At 44.9% G+C, this 16351-nt stretch overlaps 1 protein-coding gene and 1 long non-coding RNA gene across 4 annotated transcripts; one reads left to right on the top strand and one right to left on the bottom strand.

The window, feature by feature from the left end:
* The first annotated feature begins 247 nt into the window (after positions 1-247).
* LOC120738615 lies at positions 248-1664 on the top strand. The gene is made up of 3 exons (XR_005697025.1): positions 248-386; positions 614-721; positions 965-1664. It is a non-coding gene; the product is annotated as an uncharacterized LOC120738615 (long non-coding RNA).
* Positions 1665-2182: 518 nt separating this feature from the next.
* On the bottom strand, positions 2183-15197 carry tmem259 (transmembrane protein 259). 3 transcript variants are annotated; one of them, XM_040039954.1, is made up of 12 exons: positions 14696-15197; positions 10954-11288; positions 8766-9074; positions 7233-7407; positions 6953-7063; positions 6749-6871; positions 6513-6613; positions 6363-6420; positions 6200-6283; positions 4646-4778; positions 4377-4476; positions 2183-4299 (listed from the first exon to the last, which is right to left on the bottom strand). In XM_040039954.1, the coding sequence occupies exons 2-12, from the start codon at positions 11167-11169 to the stop codon at positions 3643-3645; spliced, it is 2067 nt and encodes a 688-aa protein (XP_039895888.1). In that variant the 5' UTR covers positions 11170-11288; positions 14696-15197; the 3' UTR covers positions 2183-3642. The 3 variants fall into 3 exon arrangements, with proteins under 3 accessions (XP_039895888.1, XP_039895891.1, XP_039895889.1); XM_040039957.1 differs by having other exon boundaries at positions 7287-7407; positions 14696-15196; XM_040039955.1 differs by lacking the exon at positions 14696-15197 and adding an exon at positions 13610-14649.
* Between the last annotated feature and the right edge of the window lie 1154 nt (positions 15198-16351).

Raw genomic sequence — 16351 nt, 5'->3', positions numbered from 1 at the left:
TCTTCTGTGTATATTCATAGCACTCCTTGTTATGCATTTCATGCATGTGTTATTTTCAGACATATGGGGGTTATGTTACCCCCCCTCCTCCTCATCAGTAATGATCTAGTTCGGTATTTACTTGGGCGTGACTTAGCCAATTAACCAATACCTACCTATTATATGTCAGCTGACCTATCTATGAAGTTTTGACTGGTTAATTTGTAATTTTTTCTGTTTCCTGTCTTGTATTTAAGCAATGTTTTACAATATTTTACTATGACCCTGATGAAGGCCACAAGCCAAAACGCGTTGGTCAATTATTAAAGTTGTTCATCTTCCCTCAAGCGATGCTGGACTTCCTGCTTTGTGAATTCTTTCATCCTCTCCATGCATCTTGGAAGCCGGTGAAGTTGTGCCAGAAATTTTTTTTTTGCCATGAAAGACAGATGCAAGCCACGCTGTCTACAGTATGCGGTCATACGTTCATGGGAGAAAATCCTGTTTGTTATTTCACAGGCACTGCCCATTATGCCTTGATAATATTTTGCATAATTTGGTATATCGTCTGGAGGCGGGAAATTCAAAATTTGTCTAATTTCAACCTTATTAAATTTATTTCTGACAACTATAGAGGGCTGTGGTGAGCTGCTGGCGGAACTCTGCTCTGGATTACCGCTTTGTTGAAACAAACGATCGCGATGATGGTCTACAGGGCTGTCTTGGAGTGGCTCATTTGCAGGTAATTGCACATTGCTTTGGGAAAAGCCCAAGGCGATTGCTGGTTATGAGAGTCATTGAAACAGCTTTCATTTAACCTATTTATCTGGCTTAACAACTCTAGGGGTATTTAAACCTCATCCTGTCTTTCTGCCAAGACAGCTAAAGCCTGGATAAGAGCAGAGAACGGGTCAGAAGAGGAAATGTTTTGAGTTAGGCAGCTTTAAGAATGAGCAACGTTTGACTGTTTGACGTTTCACTGCAGGTCGCTGCGTGCGCATGTGCCCTGGCACTATTTGAAACCTGCTGGTCCGGGATCAGAGACCAGCTGAAGGGATTCTGCTGACCTGACATCAGGACATGTGACAAGAAGTGTGGATTTAAACAGCTGAGATTGAATGCACCTCCAAACCTCACAACCTTTTCCTTTTAAAGATGTCATAACACTCCAAAAGAAGTGGAAACTGATTAAAATAAAGTATGTGTGTTCAAGGGAGGTAGGTGAAAATGTGAATGTGAGAGGATGGTGGTCAACCATCCACAGAGAGGTGAAGAAGAAAGAGCAGGCAGGAGTGGGTTTGCAGTGAGACCTGCTGTTATGGTTTGGAAGCCGCTCATCTTCTTCACCATAAATTCATGAGGTTTTTTTCTGTAACGTCAACACATAGAAAAAAAAAATTAAACGCAGAGGTGTCAAATTGTGTGTGAGGAGACAACAGGTCATTTGCTTTAAGACATTAAAATCTTTTATTTCAAGAAGGCATTTTAACCTGCAGATGTTATTGACATACAGATGTGAGGAAACACCTGTGAAGTAATCCTGAGAACCTCTATACTGAGTGGCACTCACAGCGTTAAAGAGGAGCCCGTCTTCAGATTAAAGTCCATTCACTAATTCAAGAACTGAACCGAAGCTCAAGTTTAGCTTCAACCGCAAAAAAAAAAAAAAAAACAGCCCAGCTCGGAGGCAGAACAAATGCCGAATGCATGGCCCTTTATTTTAGTAAGCAACAATGATGTATTTGACCTGCACTTTATGAAGTCACTTTATCGTGTCTGATCAAATAAAGCCACTTAAACTGTTTCAGCTGCTGTTGAAAACCCTAGAGAACCAAAAGCATGTCTCAGTTTTTTCTCTTGGTAACTTCCTGCAGGGTTTCTGGTCCAATTAAAACCACTGAAGCTGCAACAAGATGCCATCAAAACAGGAAACCACCTGAAACTGAGCTGCTGTCAAAAATAACACTAGGTGGTCGAGGTGAAACATGACACTGAGCTCGGCCAGTTTCCTGTTGGACAAAAACAATTCAGCACCTTGGCAAGTTGGCTTTTATTTTGAAAGTATCCATGTATAATGCCTTTTTTCTTGAAAGGTTTCACAGGTAATGAGAAGTTTCACTTCCTGCTGCTGGTGTATGTCATTTCAGAATAAAATCCCTGTGTGTGTGGATGGTGTGAAAGAAGGGAGGCATTCACACAATGGGTGGCGACCACTGCTTTTACTGGTTTTACTGGTCTGACAGGTAAATACATTTTGATGATCAATAATGAGGCTACAGTCCTCAGCAGAGAGGCACGAAGAAGAACCCCACCCCCCCCAGCCAGAGTCACGCTCAGGCTCCATCTACTTCACAGCAACAAAAACAGACACTCAGAGACCAATTGTTTCTGATATCCAATCAATAATTGATGAAGTTCACCTGATGGGAGGGATCAGTTCCTTTCCCCTCCCTACGGATTTATAGACCATCATTTATCCAAAGAACGCAAACAGGTGTTCACTTTGACCAAAATGCTGCTTTTAAATGAGGCTTCCTGATTGGTTCAGAGCATCTCATGTGTCCCATTCCCCCAAAAATGTGTTTGGCAGATGTCTGAGGGGAGCGGTCAGAGCAAACACGCTGCCATCAGACCCACCGCATCATTCGCCATTTTGATAGATGAACAGGCAGAGCGTGACAGTCAGTCATAGTCCACAACCAATCAGCTCGCTCAGCTGCTGACAGTCCAAACTTCCTGTTCAATTATTTCCCTCAAGACAAAAGCAGATGAGACAAAAAAAAAAAAAAAAAAAAAAAGCAACTTAAGTTGAGTTTGTGCTTCAGTCTGTCAGAATCAATAACTGATCAGCTGATCAATAACTGAAAGGTTGCATCAGACTTCTTGTCTGTAGCTCACTGGCTCCGCCCCCAGGCACACCAGAACTGCTTGGCTTCATCCTTTCAGCCAGCAGCAGAAACCTGATTTTTCTTTATTGATAATCAGTTAATAATTTGATCAATGAAGTGAAACCACTCAGGCCTGGTGTGTACCATGTGGCAGCAGCTTCCTGCTGTCAGGGCTTATATTGTGAAGCTTTTTCCTCTATGGACAAACAGATTCAGGTTTTACATGAAGTCTGAATAAACTCATCACGTAACAACACGTTCATGTTAGAAGGGTTTTCAAGATAAATAAAACGTCTGTTAACGCCATGCATTTTATTTTGAAAATCCTCCGGTAACAGCAGAGCTCTGATGAGCCAATTGATCGATCAGCTTTGTTTGAAGAATCAAAGAAAAGGCTGATGTTTGAGAAAGAGACACTCGGGTTTATTGATTAGAGGGGAAGAAAGAAAAAAAAAAAAAAAGTTTCTGCTTCAAGCTTCATTTGTTCAGGGTGTTGCTTTCGGTTTCCATGGTGATGGACCTCCAACCTCAGACACCGTCTAAAGAAAAACCATCCATACTCCACCCCCCAAAAAAAACAAACAAAAACAACAAAAAAAAAAAAAAAAAAAAAAAAACAGCAGAATAAATTATCGCATCCCTGCCCTCTGTTCACGTGACCTGGAGGGAGGCGCCACCCTCAAGCTAATCAATGAGTTTAAAAAATCAAATAAAACCTGTTCATTCGATCAATGAGCTGATCAGCTGTCTCACAGGTGAGGCGATGTCAGTAGCCTCAGGACGGCTGCTGCCGGCAGTCTGCACTCTGTGAGGGGGGACAGTCTGTGTGGGAGGGGCACTCTTCTGAGGGCCCTGCCTCCTCCAAAACTCCCTCTGCCTGTGAGGGCCCCACATCCTCTGAGGGCCCCGCCTCATGCTGCTCTGTGATTGGAGGAGCTGGTGCAGGTTTAAATTCTACAGAAATAGAGTTTGGATCTTGACCTCCAAAGGCTCCGCTCCCACCTAAGGACCTCCCTCCTACTGCTCCCCCTCCCATCCAGAACTCGGCCACCACATTGATCTCAGCTGGCCCCTGACCGCTGCTGGCTCCCGCATCCACTGACGACGTCAGGGCTTCAGTGAGGATGGCAGCTGTGTGAGCGACCCAGTTCAGCTCCGCCCTCACCTCCCCGCTTCCTGAGGCTCCACCTTCCGCAGGGGACGGAAGGGAATCTGTCTGAGGCCCTGGCTCAGCTCCACTGGTCGGCCCTGGTTGGGGGGCATTGGCGGGTCCCGTTCCAGCGGCGGCAGTGCCAATGTTGTTGTTGAGGTTATCCTGCAGAGCTGTCTGGTTCTGACCAGCCTGCTGGTTCTGCAGGAGCATCTCCTGGATCCGGATCTGCTGCAGGATGGCCGGAAGCTCGTAGTGATGGAAGAAATAGATCATGGAGTGCTGCGAGAGGACAAAAATGTTAGATTTACTGTCTGAGGGGAGGGGCTTAGCACAGGCATGAGGATGACGACACTTACCTGGATGAAGAGCCAGGAAGTGACGAGGGCGAGGCTGCTGTACTGGCCATTGAAGCGGTAGTGGTAGGCGTAGAAGGCGAAATGGTAAAGGTAGAAGAACCTGCAGGGAGAACAGATCACATGATCAGTCTTGAAGGTCTGCAGGCTGACAAGAGACATTCACAATAAAAATGGCCAAAGCCCGATCGATCTGGTTATTGATCAAATGGCCAGGAACCCCTTTAACTTAATTCTGTAACAATGACCTCACACACAGAAAGTGACCTCACCTGAGCCAGTGGCGTTTGCTGGTGTTTGTGTGGCAGCAGATGGCGTCGTACTGATCTGCCAACCACACGATGAGGATAATGTAGAATGCCGTTGTTGTGTCATTGAAGAACTCTGACATGATGGCCTCCATGCCTGAGACAGAAAGTGACATCACAGGTCAGCTTTAAATGTAAGCCGCACCCCCCAACCAAGGCTAACATCCATCCAGTCTGTTTACAAACATTTTTTTAATTTGACGCTTGTTTTTATTGCCAGGAACCTTCAGCGCTTTGACTTTAATCTTTATTGAAACTGAACAAACAGGATCCCAAAAAACAACAACAAAAAAAAAAAAAAAAAAAAAAAAAAAAAATTGCAGTCACATGACTCCAGTGTAAGGCTGCTAACACTGGAGTCACGTGACCTCTCACTTTTGTAAAGTGAGCAAGCTAGCTGCAGCGTTTTGGACTGACTGTAAACAGCATCACAGCAGACATGCAGGCCCTAACCTGCACTGTACCTGCTCACCTTAGATCAGATTTCTATGTAGCGCTGAGCCTGTTTAAATTCAGTTATTTTTAATCTTTACTAGCAAACCATAGTTTTTATTCTCTCGCTGCTTTCTATTTATTTATTTTATTTTATTTAGAAAGATGCCAGATTATAGCCTTGGGCTAATTTCCATCTGCAGACCCTCTGGCAGGTTGGTGTTAAACACAAGTTAGTAAAAACATACAGAGACACTATTTACAGGTCATGTGACAAGGACAAAAACGGTGATCACATTATACTAGAACCAACAATGACAAGAAGAGTGGACACAGAGGACAATATAGATAACAATAACGGAAACACATCAATTATATTGCACAAACCCCAGTATTGCACATGCCCTGACTGTCCTGATATTGCACTGACCCATTACACTAATAGTTGTTTCCCTTTTTGTAACACAATAATTCTTTTTCACGTCCAATATAAAGCATGATTATTAAACATGATCACATGTTTGTGTGTCCCTCAGCCGCCCTTTTAACTGCATCTCAAAGATGGGTAGACTTGTACTTTCCCTCACCGACAGTGGCAGACTATTCCAGAAGCTCACTCCCTGATATGACAGAGAATTCTGTGAAAAGTAAACTAAAAGTATTTACTCAGCCATAAAACTACTGACTGGAATTAAAATGCTTGTGTCCAGATTAACCTAAGATGTTTCTGAGGAATTTATCACATCATTTTCACAACAGTGTTGCATTTTACTGATATATTTTTATAATCTTTAAAGATTTTTTATAACCCTTTGATAACATCTCTGGAGCAGGGGGAACACTTTTCTTTGGTAGAGGAGTCATATGAGCTATGAAATACCCCTCTATGATTTGTCAGATGCTGCCACCCTTTGATGTGAAGGGGCACGTGGGCCTGGGTTGATAACAGGCCCCACGCAGCCGCTTATCCTGACTGCCAGTGTTAGGGTAAGGGAAGCCAGATAACGGAAAGAACTCGGCCACGCGTCAGGACCCAGGTGACAGAGGTTCAGAAGCGTCCTCAAACAGAATGGGATCTGGACTCACCTACGAGGGCCAGGATGACAGTGAGCAGAGGGGCTGCTGGGAAGGCAATGGTCATGTTCATCTCCAACATCTGCAGGAGGTCAACTGTAGGGGGTGAGAGAGAGTCAGAATAGACCTGAGGCTCGGGTTCAAAGGTCAACACTGAATGGTATGAGGAACTGACCAATGAAGACGAAGATCTGGTGGTGAGAGTATCTGAGCAGCATGGACACCGACAGAGTCTGAAACGGAGAACGCGAGACTCAGTCGTGACATCGTGCGACTGAACGAACCCGAACGATCAGTGTGGGTCATTTACTGTATTTGTACTTACAAATATGACCATAATGACAAAGGCGGCCAGGTAGGAGGTCCTGGCCATCCACATGCTGACAAAGCGGTAATGCTCACCGGAGACCACGTTCCTCAGGAATCCTGCAGAGAACCACACAAACACCTGAGCTGTGTCACATGACTGGAAGTAAACACCTGCTCTCTGAAGCCAATCAGTGAATGTAGCGTCACACCAAAGTGCCCTGCCCCACCCTCCATTTACAGCGCCCACCCCACCTTTGTTCTCCTCATTCTCGGCGAGCGCCTTCACGCTCGACATCAGGATGTCATCGTAGCCCAAAAACTCATCGAGCAGGAAACGACTGAAGCCATCTCCGAAACACTCGTCCTTCATCGGATCTGCGAACAGACACAGACGCGGTTAGGGAGTGCAAGTTGGCCAACGCTGAGGTCATGTGACACGGCGGCTCAGAGTCTGACCAAGTGTGACGACCATGACAGGGATGTTGAGTCTCTGTCTGGTGCTCTGAGAGAGGCGCAGGAAGCCATACTCCAGCGAGTACTCCACGATGTACTCCTCCTGAGGCCACACTGCGACAATGAACAACAAAGTAAACAACCACATCAGAAAAACACAAAAATAAATACATACAATCTTAAATTGTGAAACATTAAACAGCTCAGCAGGTGTTTCTGGACTGAATAAGGAGGCGGAGTTAAAGGAGGTGAGGTGGCAGGGGTGGGGTGGAGAACGGTTTACCTGCTCGGGTCATCATCTCCAGCTCAGACACTGAGTCCTGCAGCGGCTGCATACCTTTAGTGGTCTGGCTAAACGAGACGTCCTGGCTGTCGTTGGCTCCTCCTCCTCCTGAAGCTCCTCCTCCTCCTGCACCAACCAGAGATGGCTTCAGGCGGGGCTCGATGTCCAACTCAAACTGCAGCAGGACAGCAGAAGGTTTTGAGGGTCATTTCTGCTTTTAATCTGAGAGTATCCAGGGAGTAATATGAATACTGGCGGTCATCACATTACTCTGGCTTGAGGGAGTGCACTCAATGGGACACTGAGCAACGCTCATCACAACCCCCAACTGTGGGTTTCATACAAAAGGCTCCCGGTACCCTGTTGTTGCTAAGGAAACGTGTATTCACCAACCAGTTTGCAAGTAGTTGCAAACTGGTTGGTGAATACACGTTTCCTTACACATTTTGTTCCACCAAAAACATCCCTTTGATTGCTGACCTCCGACAGAACACGGCGATGGGAGGAAGACAGGACGAAAGAGTCATTTGGAGGTTGTAGTATGATTGTATGATGCCGGCGTGTCTGCAAACACCTGCCAAGCGGCTCTATGTTGGCATGGTCAGAAATGCGTGTTTCTTCCAGCGATCGGGATCAGTGCAAGATCCCGACTCGGGGCCCGTGTGCGCAAGGCCTGAAGTAGCCAATAGCAGTTTAAAGTTCACCTGAGTCAGGTGTTCGGGGTAGTTAAGTCCCCAGATACACAGAACTACTCTGAGCTCACACACCACCAGAGGGCACACCTGCCAACAAGTGTTTTACCGCCATCTTCTTATTACTACTTTTCGTTTCTATTGGAAGCCCAAAATCTGTGTGTCTCTCAAACTTTATGAAGACCTGCGCGCGCGCGCGCACACACACACACACACACACACACACACACACACACACACACACACACACACACACACACACACACACACACACACACACACACACACACACACACACACACACACACACACACACACACACACACACACACGGAAAACAAGAAGTGACATAAGCAGAGGATTTAGAACTCGCTGCAGCTCTGCAGGACCAGGATGTGAACGTGATTCACAATTCTGATGCTAAAGAGGAAGCGCTGTTAAGGTCTGTCACTTCCTTTTAGCTCACCTGCTCCAAGCAAAGCTTGTTTACACCTGTGCAGGTGAGCTGGCTGTCTGATGCTGTGGTTTAACACTAGAATCACCAACACCAGTGATGGCAAAGACATCATTTCTGTTAATTTTCTTCTAAATTTAAGTAAAATTTGGAAAAAAAAAAAAAAAAAAACAAGTATTTAAGGTTAATTTTAGGGCTTTTATTAGTTTTATAAATTTATATAAATTTTCATTACAGATTTTAAAGTTCAAATACAAAAAAGAATAAACAGAGTACAACAAATAACATCTAACACATCTAAAAAATCCAACTATTACAGAAGAACGTTATCAAAGTTCAACGTGTGTGCATGTGAGAGAGAGTGAGAAAGAGAGCGAGAAAGATCACCTGCACTGAGCTGTTGTCAAACATCTCCACAGTCATCTCCTCCTCTTCCACTTCTTCGTCGGGCAGCATCGCAAGGCTGAGCCCGCCCATCGCCAGCCCCCCTCCTTCCTCCTCGGCATCCAGCTCATCATGGAGGCTCGCCGAGTCGTAGTGCTGAAGGAAGATGGGTGCCCGGCTCGAGTTTCTCTGGATCTCAACCCGCAGGATGCCGTCACGGGGCCAGCGCTCCCTTACCACCTCTAGACAGTTGATGGGTGAGCGAGAGAAGGCAATGTGGATGTAGGCAAGGATGAAGAGGACGAAGAGTGCCTGAGGACGGGTTAGAGAGATGTCAGCGAGCGCTGGTTGTGTCACCGTAATCTCATTTCTGCATCAGTGAGTCTCTAACAGCAACCAGAGTTTATAAAATACGTCACCAATAAAATAAAAACTAGGGGTGCAGTGATACACAAAATTAACGGTTCGGTTCGATACTTTGGTGTCATGGTTCGATTTTTTTTTTTTTCGATACAAAAAAAAACAAACGTTCATGCCTTTTTAATTTGTCATTAAAATTATAAATATATATTTTAACTCAAAAGTACAGTTTTTAAATTTAATGTTGCTGAAACAACAAAATAATTAAAATAATAAATCTATCTGATCGAGAAATCACTCATCTTTGGAAAAGAGAGTTTATTACAGAGAAATGGCTCTTTCCAAAATAAAAGCTATACTATTAAGCTTCTTCTGGGCTATATTCTCAGCAGCATATTAAACATATCAGGTCCCCATAAGGAGAATCGTGTGCTAACGGCTGTCTAAATGACTCGGGTAAAGTTTGTAACATGCGTGCTTGTTGTTTTTGTCTGCTTCCACTTGTCTTTGCACTAGGATGATGTCGGCGTAAATGTGCAGTCATATTCGTTGTGTTCCCACTAGTGCTGTCAGCGTTAATCTTGTTAAAATGACATTAACGCCATAACGCGGCAAATCTCCGTTAACGAGTTACCGCGGATCGCCCCGTGCGTGGGGCTGGACGGCGTCAACACGTTAACAAGCTAACTGCGCTAACGCACTAGTTCCCACCAATTGATGCATTGCGTGGCACATCCGACATACTGTTTTACTTTTGTCCATGACGCGCTTACCATCAGGGTCATGCTTCACATGAAAACCAAGACAGTTCCAAACGCCAGATCTGAATGAGGGTGGGGGAGGTTCAATTTCGGGTAGCGTTGAGGCAGTTGCCATGTTGCAACAAGCTTAGCTTCTGTCTTGCTAGCTTGTGCTGCACTCATTGGATCTGCACTGACAGTGCAGCCTAGGCGGAGTAGTCGAATGCAGATCCACTGAGCGCTCAACACAGACCAGCATCGTAAGAAGAAAAGTTGATAAAATAAATAAAATTTTTGTATTGTTCGATACATATGCGTACCGAACCGAAAGCACTGTATCGAATGGTTCAATATCTATACGAGTATCGTTGCACCCCTAATAAAAACAATAAAATGTACACATCAAAATCAATAAATGTCCTCTGATCAAAGAAAGTAAACATCTGGAACCTGTCTGCAGAGTCACCAAAGACCCTTCCTCTGTGGGTTAGCAATCGTTTCTGGTCTCTGTGTAAAGCAATTCTGCTGGCTCCTCACAGCTTCACCTACATCATTCGCAACATAAACCTGCCCACTGAGCATGCTCAAATGTCTGAGACAACGCTCTGTAAGGACACCGCTGACTCCACAGAGGAACCAGCTTGTATCGGGACCCTGTCCCCTACCTCATTCACGCTACTAAAGGAACAGGCTGCTGGGAGACTTCCCATAATACTCTAAGGGTTTCTTCTCCACTTCCTGCCACCTCCAACCCACTGCCCTTGCTGAGCCTGCCTCTGTTGTAGATAGAACTTCCTTCTAACAGGTTCTTCCTCTCCACTGTGCTGTTATACCACGTGCTGCTCAGATGTGGGTCATCTGATCGTCTAGGTTTCCTCTTCTGTATTGCAGACTTTACGTTGCAGAATAAAAGCATGTAAATAAAGTTTAACTGAATTATTTGTGGAGAGGAGTCACCTGAAACATCTGTGATCACCTGAAACACCTGACCATTACCAATACTGTGACGTGTTCCTGAGATCACTATTCAGAAACAGACTGACTGATCAGTAATGTGATTACATCCTGCTGACAGGTGAGCTGTGCCCCACCTTGAGCAGAACGAAGAACTCAAAGACCCTCCTGAAGGACGGAGGGAATAGGCGTGCGTAGGTGACGGCCATCTTGAAGAAGAGCGCATGGAAGAGGCGGTCGCGGACATTGATGAGGGGGTTCTGGTTCAGGTTGGGATTGCGGAGGCGGTTGGGTCCCATGTTGTTGTTGTTGTTAAGCGGGACATTGTTGTTGTTCGCCTGGTTCTCCGACATGGCTGCGATTGCCCGTCGTTTCTGCTCGTGCTCAGAACTCACCACCGCCAATGACGACTCTAGGTCAACATGGCTGCTACTGCGTCCTCAGAGCGAAGGTCAAGACCTGAGTGCCGCACCTGGAACACACAGATGAACTCACTGATGACTACAGTCAGGGGGCAGAGCCTCAACCACCTCTGAAAACAGATCATTAAGGGATTTAGGTTCTCAGCTCAGAGCTGCAAACAATCAGTCACCTTTATTCCGATCAATAACTTTACACTAAACACGAGTATTGATTAACATGGCTTGTTTAGATAAAGTCATCTCAGTAATCACCAACAACCGATCCAACCTTTCATCCAATCAGATGACATGAGATCAATAACCTGCAGGTTTTTTGTTTTTTTTTTAAATCAGATCACAGAAACAGAGACACTGATGATCTAATCTCTATGCTTTAGGAGCTGAACCTGCTTGACACCAAAAGCCATTAGAGGTGTCAGCATCTGACCAATCACAGTTAGTGTTCAGTGCGCTGTCAGCAGAGTGGCTGATTTTAGTACAGAGAAAGACTGAGCTGAAGAACTTAACCCCCACCTCCCCACGGCAGTACTTTATTTTTTTCTCAGCACTGCAGAGTCTGTACCGAGCAAGGCTAGCAAAGAGAACTGATACCAAAAACTATCGATTACTTTCCTCTGCATCAATAACAGCAGCGTCAGCCTCAACTTCTCGAGCTGACACAGCTCCTCCCATCACTAGCAGCAGGTGGACAGTAGTAAACCTGGAGAAGCACCTCAGAGACTGTCAGTCCATCTTTAGGAGGAATTTCATGAATTCAGAGAAGCTCCTATTTTATTAAACATTTACCTGCCTGCGACACGTTAGTGTTAGGATTAGCTCTTCCCCCATCCTAACTGTTATCATTAAGCTAGCAGATGACATTAAAGTGGGAGTGAGGCAGGAAACAGACAGGCTCAATTTAATGACCGCTAGGGATGAGAATTGTAAAGGTTCTTGTAAAAGGACCAGTTCCCAGTTGTCCAATTCCTTAGAATTCCAGGACCTATCGATTCCGCTTACGGATTCTTGTACTCACACTACGATCAGCTGATTTCAGTTCTTGTGTCAGAGGAAAATAGCAGCTCAGTCGTAATCGTAATTATGAGACATTGTGTTTCAGGTCATTTTAAGGAGTAACATGAAAGTAACGTAACGAGCAGTGATGGGCAAGTTACTGTGAAAAAGTAATTATAGTTACTAGTTACTACTTCAAAAAAGTAACTGAGTTACAAGATTCTAAAAGTAATTAATTACTTGAAAAGTAACTATTGCGTTACTTTAAAAAAAAAAAAAAAAAAAAAAAGTTTAACCCTCTGGAGTCCAGGGTATAATTGGCCATTTTTGACTACTTTTGATGTTTTCCCCTACATTTCACCTTTGAAAACTATTTACTTTGCCTTGTTTGGTATCATTCTCTTCAGCACAACCTCATGTGTCTGGATTTACAGTGATGTTTTCATTTTGACATACTGTATTAACACAATTGAACACCGTGTATATATTGTTTATCATCACTCTGGTTTTACGTGGCCTATCAACACAATTTAAAACCTGGTATATATCACCTTGTTGCTTTGTCATCTTAAAGTGGTCGTGTGATTGGCTTACCATGACTACTTTATTCTTCCACAGCCAAACAGCAGCACTCATGCGATTGTTTTGCCTCCTTAGCTCCAAATATTATGCCAAAAAGTGATCGTCGGGCAGAAAGTGACTGCCGCCTGCAGGAGCGCGCACAGCTCCTTAAAGCTGTAGCACCCAGATTACTTAAAGCTACTTCCGTGCAACTGATATAAGGTGCGGTAAGATGAAGACAGCTTCAACCGTCTGTTTGTTGAAAAATAGTAATGCGACCGCACCGCATTTTCTTGTTAGTAACGGTGTTGTAACGACAGGAATAGTAATTACTTAGATTAGTCGTTACTGAAAAAAAGTAACGCCAATACTTGTAACGCCTTTATTCCCATCACTGGTAACGAGTAATGTAATGAATGACCTTCTCCAGAGAGTAATTAAGTCACACATTACATAGCTTTTAAGGAAAGTATTCTGTGTAATATGAGTAATAGATTACTTTTCTTGAGTAATGACTCCAGCACTGATCATAACAAAGAAAGGATCATGGACAGTCAACATGGACAAACATGTGACCCACAGTGTGCAGTTAATGTGCATGACTAATGTCTTTGATATGGTGGAGACTCTCAAAGCACAGCCAATAAGGAATCAAAGCAATAAGTAATATCAATAATGGAATCAGAATTGCTAAATTCTTATAAATGTTCATCCCTAGTAACAGCAATAGTAAATAGTGAATAAGCCCATCCTAAAAACACAAGCAGTGAAATGACAGTGACAGATAAGTAGGAAACACGAAGTAGCAGAACTGCACCTGAGTGTGCACGTCAGGATCGCTTCTTCATTTCATCTTCTCCCCTCCCAGCATCCAAAATCCGAGCTTCACATTGAGTCCGACCAGTATTTCTTACTACCGTGATTTCACGGGTAAAGGGGGCTGTTTTTAGAGGTTTAGATGTTTTCTGAGGGAACACTTTTAAATTCCTTCATGAAGGAAACTCCTGGAGCTCAGGTGAGCTCAGACTGATGATGATGATGATGATGATGATGATGGATAAGCTGTGGCAGCAGGTCAGGAGGTCTGCAAAAACCACAGACTGAGATCATCAGGATCTTCTGCATCCTCCAGCTGCAGCCTGACAATCTCCAGGTGAGACACCACAGACCAGCTTATCCCCCCCCCACCGGTACATGTAAATACTGATGACCTCAGGAAAAACATCTGAGACATGTGGTCCATCAGCATCGGGTCAGCTGACTCATGTCTCCATTAATCTCACCTGTGAGCCACACACCTGAGGCCGCTCTCAATGACAGGTGTGAGAGGCTGTTCTTAGTGCGGGAACCTCAGCAGCCGCCCCCTCCTGGACATCAGAGAGCATGCAGCTCTACATCTTTATTTACAGTCTGTGAGGTCTCAGGTAAAACGGGAAGTGGCGTTTAGTGACTTTTTGCCATGAAAACAGCAGGATTGGGACCATAGGGCCACCATAACAAGACTTTGAGGGTCTCAGGCTGTGACATGATCGTTTGCCAGGTGACCAGCTCAGGATTGCAGGGGACTCCTGGACATTGAAGAACATGCAGCTACCTGTGAGAGTGGGAGGAACCTCTGAGCTTCATATAACAGTCTGATCCTCACTAACTTCCTGTCTGAATAAAGTTTAACGAAAATAAATAAAGTTTCTCACTGCTCCACTTGCTGCACCTCAGGACAGGTGATGTGATCAGCTGATCGTCAGCCCGGAAATGTGGTGTGTGTGTGTGTGTATTCTGATCAGCTGATCCTGATTGGCAGGCTCAGGTGTGTGGTGCTGCTTCAAGCAGATGTCCCCCGCCCCGCCACCCCGCGTGTGTAATCCATAGACACCCTCACCAGCGGCAGGTGACGCTGACTCACCTGTGCGCGGCCTCGTCGTTGTTTCTCTCGCTTACCCACGAACGCCACAGTTAGCCGTTAGCAGCGCTAGCAGCAGGGTTAGCTCTGCGGCTAAAGGCGGAGTCCGGAGGCAGCCGGATCGGACAGAACCGGGAGCCGTCTCGATCCCAGCCGACAGGTGAAGGGACGGAGGGTCCGGGTACACGGAACCGGAGCACGAGGTGAGCTCAGAACCCGGAAACTGTGGCTAAACGGCGGCTAACACAAGCTAACAGAGGCTAAGAGTCTGACTACTGTCAGCGCGTCACTGAGACCGGAAATACACGTCCTAATACCGGAAGTAGTGAACCGTGGTTGCAGGTTCTTATATCCCTGAGCGCTGCCTGGCAGGCGCCTCGTGCTGGTCGGAAGCTTCAGCACGTTTATTAACGGTGAACAGCTGATATGTCACTGGTTACAGAGTCCAAAAACTGGGATTGAGCTGATGGAGGAGCCTCGGATGAGAAGGTGGGGGAAGAATCACAGAAGTTAAATGATGTGAGGCTGTGATCAGCTGACCTGCTGTTCTCTGTGGATCTGAGACGTCACACTGAACAGCTGTTCTGCATCAGCCAATCACTGTAGAGTAACCAGCACTGAGCTGCCTGTACGGCGTGTTCTTCATATAACAGATCTAATGTCTGATTAAGACCTCTGAACAGCACATGGGAGCTTCTCTCAGAGAGTCAGAGACCCTGAGAATGTGTAAATACAGCAGCTGGACTCTCAGACCTGATGTGTGGCAAACTGCACATACACAGTTTGTGTTGTTCATATTTGCTGAGCTGACTAATTACCTCACACTTAAACATTACACAACTTCAGCTCCTGTCACACGTTTCTATATGTGAATGTTTCACTGGGACGAGATGAAGACGTGACAAAGCTGATGTCACACATCATCATTACTTAACAGGTGTCTCCATTGCTGTCATTGGAAGCTAACTGATCGACTGGTTCACACATATTACAATGTAATCAGATTTAATCGTTCATTAACTGAAGGTGTTGGGTTGTTCCCACCCACTTTGACAAGGTGAACTCTGCCCATCAGGATGGAGGTCGCTCCATCAATCAAGCAGAACAATAAAACATCTTCATACTTCATACTTTAGCTGATTGAGCAGGTGGGGGAACCCTAGGATCTGTGTGGGGAAAATACTCCGCTCACAATCATTTCTATTGACAGCTCCAACAGATTTTCTTAGTGTTTGAATTGTTTTACATTTATTGATTTAAAAGTGACAGTGTGTATTAATGAACATATATCAATGCAAATATACCAGATTTAGCCAAAGCTACTTTTCATCTGTAGTCCCTGACAGGTCAGACAAAAACTATAAATAAGAAATTTAGCACACCTTCAGACAAAGTACAACAAAGTAGCGCTAACAACAAATCCGTAAAGTTATGTACAGGCTGTGATCAGCTGACCAGCTGCTCTTTGTGGATTTACACACCTGAATTCAACCAGATGTGAGCAGATGTTTTGCAGCTGTCTCGGCTGATTTCTACATTAACATTACTGAATGCCGTCTTTATACCAGACAGTATAAAGTTGGTATAACAATTGAATTCAGTGAATGAATCTAAACATCATCATCCTAAATGTAAATTAATTTCTGTTGCTGAACACTG

The sequence above is a fragment of the Simochromis diagramma genome, unplaced genomic scaffold (assembly GCF_900408965.1).
Source record: "Simochromis diagramma unplaced genomic scaffold, fSimDia1.1 OVJJ01000026.1, whole genome shotgun sequence".
In the NCBI taxonomy this organism is placed as follows: domain Eukaryota; kingdom Metazoa; phylum Chordata; class Actinopteri; order Cichliformes; family Cichlidae; genus Simochromis; species Simochromis diagramma.
This window is presented reverse-complemented; position numbering and strand designations above follow the sequence as displayed.